The sequence below is a fragment of the Lampris incognitus genome, chromosome 13, assembly GCF_029633865.1.
Source record: "Lampris incognitus isolate fLamInc1 chromosome 13, fLamInc1.hap2, whole genome shotgun sequence".
In the NCBI taxonomy this organism is placed as follows: Eukaryota; Metazoa; Chordata; class Actinopteri; order Lampriformes; family Lampridae; genus Lampris; species Lampris incognitus.
Genome location: NC_079223.1, coordinates 47,241,098 through 47,251,301, shown reverse-complemented (window position 1 = coordinate 47,251,301; position 10,204 = coordinate 47,241,098). Strand labels below are relative to the sequence as shown.

General features: G+C 48.2%; 1 protein-coding gene across 1 annotated transcript in view; it reads right to left on the bottom strand.

Annotated features, from left to right (window-relative positions):
- Positions 1-10,204, bottom strand: part of slit1a (slit homolog 1a (Drosophila)) — a 172,155-nt gene that overhangs the window by 143,592 nt on the left and 18,359 nt on the right. The window contains exon 2 of the mRNA XM_056291571.1: positions 872-943. Coding sequence (XP_056147546.1) covers positions 872-943 — 72 coding nt within the window. The remainder of the gene's footprint in view (positions 1-871; positions 944-10,204) is intronic.

Sequence of the window (10,204 nt, the reverse complement as noted above, 5' to 3'; positions counted from 1 at the left end):
CGCCACAACATTTTGTGTGTGTGGGTGTGTGTGTGTATGTGTGTGTGTCTTGGCCGGGCGGTTTAGCTGTAGTCAGAAGGTTTGCAGGGAGGGAGGCTGGTTTGTCAGTAAACCCTACAGAAAGTGCTTTCTTCTGCACTTGGCTGGCCACATGGAGGTGTTTCACCCCCACAGTCAGCAGGAAGGGGGGGTGCTGAGGGGGGGGGGGGCAGTGGGAAGGGGTGGGGACGGCGGCAGGACGTGTAGCGACGGGGGCGGTCGGTGAACGATACGGGCTTCAGCTAGCCGGGCGATAGGAATTCTGTGCACGTCAGCTGACGTTTGAAACGTGTCTGCACAGCTCCCCCCGTCGGTTTGTTGTTCAGCGCCTGTAGCGCTGTTTCTGAGTGTGTGTAAACCCACACTGTTACACACTTTTTACGACCACTTTAACACAATTACCTGGAGTCACAAGTGTTGTTTAAATCTCACCGAGGAGCGGGTCGATGACTTCACCTACATGAGATTACCGTGCCGAGGGCCTCCGTAGGACTGATGCCATACTGCTAGTCAGTGTGTGTGTGTGTGTGTGTGTTTGTGTGTGTGTGTGTGTAGTGGAGGATAACAGCTGGTAAAACACACAGGATGATGTGAAAGTGAAGTGGTCCATTATATCACTCGCTGCAGTCACACACAAGCCTAATGTATTATGGAGTGGTGCTCCTGACAACAGCGGCGCCACTTCAATCCGCGGGGCGTATGCAAATTCCAGCATTTCCATAGGCGGAAAAACTCAGACACACACACACACACACACACACACTCACACACACCGCACGCACTTCACATCAAACAATCAGGCTCAAAAATAGACCGGCGAAAAGGTACTTACAGAACGCGGAGGTACTTGAGTCCGGCAAAGTCACTCTTGGTGATACGTGTGAGATTGTTCCCGTTCAACTCCCTGAAAAAAAAAACCCCACACACACACACACACACACACACACACACACACACACACACACACAGAAACACAAATAAATAGTTAATCTTGAGGGTCCCTCTGGGCTTGTAACTCACACAGTCCGTGGCACAGAGTCAACTCTGTGTTTTGATACCTGAATCCACAATTGCATGAACGTAGACACACAACCACACACACGCCCACGTATAAACCCGTCCTTTAGGCTGGGGGGCAAGTTGCGGGTGCTGCGTGTTGTGACGCTGCCTTGCTTAAGGGCTCATACTCCAGTGAAGTGCAGACTTTTCGCTGGGAGGGGAAAATAAAACCGGTTCTTGAAGGGGAGGGTGGTCCATAGCAACACCCTTTGCCTCCCTGTCCCGTCGGCCACCTCGGTGGGTCCTGCATCGGACACCTCGGTGGGTCCCGCCGGCCACCTTGGTGGGTCCTGCGTCGGACACCTCGGTGGGTCCTGCGTCGGCCACCTCGGTGGGTCCTGCGTCGGCCACCTCGGTGGGTCCTGCGTCGGCCACCTCGGTGGGTCCTGCGTCGGCCACCTCGGTGGGTCCTGCGTCGGCCACCTCGGTGGGTCCTGCATCGGCCACCTCGGTGGGTCCTGCATCGGCCACCTCGGTGGGTCCTGCATCGGCCACCTCGGTGGGTCCTGCATCGGCCACCTCGGTGGGTCCTGCATCGGCCACCTCGGTGGGTCCTGCATCGGCCACCTCGGTGGGTCCTGCATCGGCCACCTTGGTGGGTCCTGCATCGGCCACCTTGGTGGGTCCTGCATCGGCGTGCTGCTGAGCACCAGCAGCGCCGCACACGCTAGCATTTGTGCAGGGCCACAAACACACAACACTAAACTGTGTGGATGCAATGGAGCAGCCTCCCTGCCGACAGCTGGCCCTCACTGGATATGGTGAGAGAGACAGGCAGGCAGACAGACAGACAGACAGACAGACAGACAGACAGACAGACAGACAGACAGACAGACAGACAGACAGACAGACAGACAAAGACAGACAGACAAGCGGACAAACGGAGGGATGGAGGGAGAGAGACAGACAGACAGAAAGAGAGAGCGAGAGACAGAGGGAGGGAGGGAGGGAGGGAGGGAGAGAGGGGGAGAGAGAGAGAGTGAGAGAAAGAGGGGGAGGGGGAGAGGGTGAGAGAGAGACAGAGAGAAGGAGAGACAGAGGGAGAGATGGAGGGAGGGAGAGAGAGAGTGAGGGCGAGACAGAGGGAGAGTGAGAGAGAGAGCAAGGGAGGGAGGCAGAGAGAGAGGGAGAGAGCGCGAGGGATGGAGGGAGAGAATGAGAGAGGGCGAGACAGAGGGAGGGAGAGAGAGAGCAAGGGATGGAGGGAGAGACAGAGGGAGGGAGGGAGAGAGAGTGGAGGGAGAGAGAGAAAGAGAGGGTGGGAGAGATAGAGGGGGAGAAAGAGAAGGCGGCAGAGACAGAGGAAGGGAGGGGGGAGAGAGAGAGAGAGAGAGAGAGAGACTAATAATAGATAAAGAGAAAGGTTTTGAAGTAGCCACTTTATGCTGGTGGCTTGTTATCCTCCACCGGCTGGTGAAATCATTCCAGAACGATCCTGCTGAGAGTGGTGTTAATGTAGGAAAGCTGGAATTCCAGTACCCAGTACCGCGGCCAGTAACATGGCTAGTACCACGGCCAGTACCATGACCAGTTCCGTGGCCAGTAACACGGCTAGTAACACAGCCAGTAACACGGCTAGTACCGTGGCCAGTAACACGGCCAGTACCGTGGCCAGTAACATGGCCAGTACCACGGCCAGTACCACGGCCAGTGACATGGCCAGTAACACGGCCAGTAACACGACCAGTAACATGGCCAGTAACACGGCCAGTACCGTGGCCAGTAACATGACCAGTTCCGCGGCCAGTAACACGGCCAGTACCGCGGCCAGTACCACGGCCAGTAACATGGCCAGTACCGTGGCCAGTAACATGGCCAGTACGGTGGCTGGCTTCACGGTACTGTCCTGTGTTGCCACAAACACACAACGACGAACCAACGATCACGTGTGCGGAACAGCACGTGCACACGTGCCACAAAGCGACACACATCAGCCAAACAAGCCACCCAGGTGAACCGCAGGGAGACGTATCATGATCCTCCGTCAGTCTCCGTGCTACCGCCTCCCCTCAGCTCTGCACGGGCGGGTCCACCCTGTCTCCCTGCACCGCCAAACATCGCTTCTGCATCCACGCCAAGAGCACTGGTCTCCTCCTCTCCTTCAGTCACTCTCCTTCTCCCTTCTAATGACCACTCCAGGGACCCTAGTGCTATGCAGTACGCAAGAGAGTGGTCATTACAGACAGATGGTGTGTGTGTGTGTGTGTGTGTGTGTGTGTGTGTGTACACAGGTGCACTGACTGGCCAAGCGGCCAGCCACGGGAAATAAATAATGGAGTGAGCTTCATTAGCCTGGGGTCTGATACACACATGTGTTGCTCATTACAGGTGCTTGCGCAGATACGAATACGCCCGCGTACACACACACACACACACACACACACACACACACACACACACACACACACACATTCATATACACACTTCTGAGTTACCAGTGTCTTATCTTTGCGGTGGCCACTGTGCCCTGAAGAGGTGTGTGTGTGTGTGTGGGGGGGGGAGTGAGAGAGGGGGAGAGAGGGAGAGAGAGAGGGAGAGCGTTATGGAACGAGTGAAAGGGGCAGGAGATAGGGAGGTGAAGGTTAAAGTGAGGCCCAGACGGTGTGAGTTGTGGGAGAATGACTCAGCCTGTAATCTAGTGGGCCCTGCTCTCCATCTGCCCTGGAGGAGGTCTGGTGTGTGAGGAGACGCAACACGTCTCGCTGTCCGGCTCATCGCAGCATTATCTCTGCAACAGTCAAATATGTGTCAGACTGGCCTCGGCGACTGGCCTCGGCGGTGCACAGGTCCCGCCTCAACGGGCCTAACCCCCCACCAAAGGAAGTTATCTGGCCCCAAGGAGACTACTGTCTGAGTTTAAATGTACTCTCGTGTCCATTAGGGGCCTCTGGCGCCCTGGCCAACACGGAGTGGCTGGGATTTACATCAGATTGGGAAGAAAACAAAAATGCATGCCCCCACCCCAAACCCCCACACATACAAACTCTGCAGTAGCATTCAAGAGCAGGATCAGTGAGGTTTAACGTGTTAAGATGCCCCTCGATTCTTCCTTTCTGTCTCCCAGAAAGAAGACCCGCGTAGCTCGTTCCTGAGGTGTCCTTTGGTTAGACAGCCCCAAAATATGAACATTTTAACATCGGTCCTACTTTGGATATGTAAAAGTGGATTTCCAAAAATGGGGGCACAGTTCTGCACCGTCCATCATATATAGATAATGCAGGAAGGTTCTACTCTGTACATTCTCTAATCTGGTTTCAGTAGCATTAGCTACTAGCATTAGCCTGTGACACAGGTGGCCAATGGAGATGGCATTCATTGCCTAAATGAAGGTAAGAACGCCAAAGTAAAATATGTTAACCTCACACGCTGGCTGTAGTAAGATGAGGTATGACTTCTTTTCTGTCAGAGGAGGCCAAATTATGTCTTCTTTGGCAGTAAATGTATATTCCCTCCCTGTGTAGACAGATGTTTTGAAGTAGCCAGTATGAATACCACATAAATATTACTTTAGAGGCTGAAAACGATCAGATACAATTCCCCTTGTTCCTACAGTGAAGCCTTTCCACCTCCATCTGCTCCGGTCAGACCTATTCCCATCCACCGGAAACACAGGAAGGATTCCCAGCACCGACTCACACCTCCTGCAAGGCAGGTGGATTTACGACAGTACTATCTAATTCCTCTTCATCTCTTTTCTCTCCGGCCGCCGGTCACCTAGGACTGCTTCCTGGCGATCCCTCCCCGGGGGTGGACGCGTGTTTTCTAAAGTCCGCTGCTTCATATCTTTATAACTGGAAGGGGCTCAGAGCCCTGCTACAAAGCTGAAAAACTCATTATGTTTATTTCTGCCAGCTGTTGAGTCCCTGGACCGAGGGGGGACCTGGTTTGAATTGAGCAATATTACATGAAATGGAACCCAAGGACCAGAGGGAGGGAAAGAAAACATGTTGACTCGCTGTGGCCCATGCAGGCGTACACTCCTGCACATACAGTACAATTATCTACATATGCTCTGAAAGCATGCATGCATGTACAGGTATGTATATGTGTATGTGTTTGTATATATATATATGTGTGTGTGTGTGTGTGTGTGTGTCTATAGAACAAAAACACCAACACACCCACCCACAAACATGTACAGTACAGAAACAGTGTTTGCAGGGGCGGCTATTGGGATCTTTTTAGCACCGGGCAGGCAGGGGTTGGGTAGTAATGGATTACATGTAACTGGGATTACTTGATCAGATTACAAAAACAAGTAACTATAATCAGCCCAGATTGCATTTGAAAAAAATTGTAATTAGATTAGTTACATGGTCTTGGATTACTTGATTACATTACATTATTACGTCTTTAAAATACGGCAATTTTAAAATTATGGAACTTTTTTCACGATAACAGATGCTCTAGAACAACCAAGATGGTCATTATGGCCGTTTTGGATTTTCAGTTTAATAACTCTGCGGGGGAAAAAAGATACAGACCTGCCGCTCCCTGAATTCGCCTAACATTGCATATATTTGCATTAAAATGAGTTTTAGATCAATCGCACACAAAAAAAGTTACGATAAGCTCAACCTAAAATGACCACGGACAGTTAACATGACTGTTTCGTAATTTGTGCGTGATCGTGTGCGTCATGTCAGTATTTAAGACGTGTGTTGGTGGCGTCATTTCCTTCGTGAAGTTCGTTGCTCTGTCCTAGAAACACACTAGCGTCCTCCAGTGCAGAGAAATAGTCTAAACTTGATGTTTGATTATTTCCAACATGTCTGGTTACAGACGCCGTTACAGACGCACCATGACTCCCACTGAGGCGTTGCGGGATTTACAGGCGTTGGACAGCGGCCATTTTAAATGGTTTGAAAAATAGTATTAAAGTTGGTAAAATGTTAATTTTGGTGTCAGTTAGTTTCATAACAGACACCAAATATATCTCAATATCTCAATTGGGTATTTATCTTGACAGAATATAGAGTTTAAAATCTGTGGCGGTCAAAATGACCGCCCATGGTTGTTCTAGTAGTTTTTAAGTTCCGGTAATACAGAGTTTAAAAACCGTGGGTGGTCGTTTTAGGTAGCAGTGAAATCCCGGTCATTCTAGTCATGAAAAGTGCGTCCGACATATGGGTTTTTTTTTTTAGAAAAGCGCTCTACTTTGTGGTAGTGAGGGGCAAAGCAGTTCTTTTCCATGTACTGAATCATTAGAATCAGTTTATAAAAAGGATTTGTTCACTAAATTGTTGGGTGTTTGGCTTGAGCTCCGACTCACTGAAGTGAGCCACGGCTGAAGGTTCAGTTCAGCTCGCTAACTAGTGAGCTGAGAGCGGTCGTTCATGGAGGATAAGCCATGAACTGAGAATTTCGTTGGATGAAGATACCATTTGCAAACTGAAAGCTGCTCTAACAAAGGCCTACTCTATCATGGACTGCATATCTATTTTCACGACATCTAGCTATTAAATACATTTGGCACTACTTCCTACTGTGAGACTTCAAGACATGAGGGGAGGGCCTGAGCGACTGTCACCCGTAGTTTGTGCCAGTACTTTTTTTACAAGGGTAATTTGATTTGACCAACTGTAAATGCTGAATGTGCAAAATGCATTTTATTTGCACTGAAAATGTTTTGAGATGTTTAAAAAGAAAAAAAATATATTTGTGGAACTCAAATTTTTGTGGCTGTGTCCATCTTTTTTTAGTATAAGGTGCAATATTTTCAATGTTTGATGCTGAAGTAATGCAAAAGTATTCAGATGAGATAGGGTTTTTTTTGTAATCCAATGGATTAGATTAGTAATTAGATAAATCGCTAATTAATTTCTATTTAGTAACGGACTATATTTCCAAGTAATCTGACCCAACCCTGTGGGCAGGGTACCATCAGGACTGCATAAGTATAAGACGAGATTTCAAACCAACAGCTTTTTAATCAAAATGACTGAATTGTCGAGAAACAGTGTAGACTTGGAATGAATGAAAAAAAGCAGACGCCTGCAACTGATCAAATATAGTGAGTCGGTTCCACACTGCAAAATTCCATCTTGATTAGGGTTTTTTTCCCCATTTTGTCATAAAAACGTTGGAAATAAGTAAATAAATATTCTGCCAGTGTGGTGAGGTAATTTCATTTGTTCCTTGAATCTTCAAGAAATAAATGTAATTTTTCTGAATCAGGGCAAAATAAGGAATTGTCGATAAGATGACAATTGAAGAAGCTTCTTGAAACAAGCTGTTTTTCAAGAAAAACAAGTGAAATTATCTTTTCCCTTTGGTGGGTTTATTTAACTTGTAAGCAAATATGAACTGAAAAAAAAAATCCCAGACTCATTGACTTGTTAAAATGGATAATTATTTGCGGTGCAGCCATTCTCTATGTGTGCTGTGAGCACCGTAGGACCATTTGTCCAGGACAGCTTTAGCCTGGTGGGGGATGAGGAAGCCAGCTGAACTACTATCAGTGGGGCCGTGAGTTCCAAACTTCTTGCTGTGGGAACAAGCTGATTGCCACAGATCCAGGAACACACAGTATAGTCCGGCCTAACAGGTGCGAGAAACTCATATAGTGCTCTGAATGGTGCAGAACCAATCTGGTCAGACATACCCCAACCTTTCCCATCCAAGCCACGTGTATTACAGGTTTTGAAGTTCCCCTAGAAACACTAGAGACAGCTCCATTTCAACCTGGATAACTATGATGAAGAATTTGATCCCATTTGTCTCTTCACAAGGCATTCCTGAATCAATCTATCAGCACTACCAAAGATACACAAAGAATGAGTCTTCAACACCGGACAGAGACCTTGTTGTCCGCCCACTAGAATAGCAGTCAGTTTCTTTAAAATGGACCAACCACACCTGTTTCATTCATTATCCGTGATTAGTGACGGGTTCAACTACTAGACCATACTCCCAAGTGTGGAGTTTGATCCATCTACACAAACAAAACACAATTATAGACGCACACTTCCTGCACAGTCATGATCTAATAACCCATTTTACAGCACGACCAGTGTTGACAGACAGCCAGCTATCTCCTTGACACTTAAACTGAAAAAGTTGAGGAGCGGTGAAGAGAGACGCACCCTTCTTCCGGAGTCTATATAAGCACATGAACGCTAAAGCCGTTGAAGCGCACATGGAGAGAGAGCGAGAGATGGTGGGAAGAGATATGGCTGTCAGGGCTGTTCTGACAGAGCCGTCAGCCACTGGGAGGCAGTGGTGCGGGCAGCTGTGAAGGCTGACATGCTGCCTTGGGAATGTCAGTGGTGATGTGGGGCCTGGGAGGCCGGATGGGCAGTGTGGAGTAACTGACCTACATATTACAGAACAGAACCAGACAGAACCAGGTGGTACCATCCCCTGCTTTCTATAGTCAGCTACCCAAGAAAACTGAGAGAGAGGGGGGGGTGATGGAGAGAGAGAAACCAGACCACCATGAACAAAATAACACACACTCAAAACCTAACTGGAACACTTCTATCCACACTAAGGGTGCGCTCACACCTGAGCTGTTTGGTCCGTTTTAATGGAACCCTGGATTGTTACCCCCTTGGTGGGGTTCATTTGGGTAGGTGTGAACACAGGATCGCACTTGGGTGTGGACCGAAACAACCGGACAGAGACCTTGTTGAAGAGGTGGTCTCGGTCCGGTTTGAAACGAACTCTGGTGCGGTTCGTTTGTGGTATGAACGTGATGCGACCGAGATCTGACCCATCTGCAGGAAGCATTGTGCATTTTTTGGGGGATTAAACTAGGACCCGTCACCAGCTGCGCTGTACATTCTGGGGCGAGGACGAGTTCTGTCAACACAGTTCGTCACACTTTGTCAGCACCCACTGAAGGCAGCACGTCTCCTTCGTGTAACGTGAAGCGACACAATGTTCTTCATACGTTGCCTTGAAGGTGCGTTCAAATGTGCCACTCAGCTCGCATGTTTTGGCTTGGTTTATGGCCAAAACGATGACTGCAATTATGAACAAATGCCAATTCTGCCGAATGTCCATTTTGGATAACTATCCCGGAAGAAAAACAAACTCTCCTCTCTCTGCCCGCCAACCCCAAGTGATTTCTGACCAATGAACGGAGTGACAGCGCCCAGCAGCAACTCATCCACCCACTGATTCAGACCAAAGCAAACATACTATAGAGCTCCAGTAGTTGACGTCACGCAATAGTCGAACTCAAAACACCGCCATTTTGGCAGGAAAGTGGGCCTATTGCTGGGCAAATGACTGCTAGCTAGCAGCAAGTCTCTTCGCCTGCTGTATTCATACAGTGAATATGGTGGATAGCGTTTGTGCGCCGGGATGCCAGAACAGTCGCGGACAAGTAAAAGGGAGAGCATTTTATCGGATTCCTAAAGATCCCGAAAGACGACATAAATGGCTTACTGCCATAAAATGTGCTAGAAGCGACCAGAAGAAAACTGAGCAATGGGACTCCACAAGCAACGGATTCCGCTTGTGTAGTGACCCCTTCATATCAGGTACAGAATACAACACTTTCTAGCGTTAATATATTATTTATTTAACAGGCTTTTATAATGGTTTCTGACCATTTTACTATACTGAAAGGCAAGTTCGACCTATGCATTATGGCGTGGATTTTGCGGGGCTAAAAAAGGCTAAGATAAAGGAACGAAGCCTGTTGCTCACTAAAATGTGACTGGACATTTTCTATTTACTTATGTGTTAGGGAAAATGAATGACAACCCTCTGTCACCCGACTACGTCCCATCCATTTAAAACGCTTTGCTGAACAAAGCGTTCTACAGAAACTGCTGTTTATCATGAAGGTTTATCATAAAGGTATAATCTAATGTATGAGGTGGCACCTTTCAAAATTCATTCACACAGTGATAATGTAGCTAGGCCTTGGTAAATGGAAGATACAGACTAGCTAACGCTACATACAAGTTATGACACCGATTACATTGCAGTGCCCACTGCTTATGCTAACTTTAACTAATATGAAGGGACTCTCACCCTTCCACTGACGAGAAAGCAATTTTTAGTCAGACTCCAAAGCTTAATATCTGTCACGAATCCAGATTTCGCCCATTTGCATCCCTCCAGGCTTTTGTAGGCTTTCAAAGACTCTCCA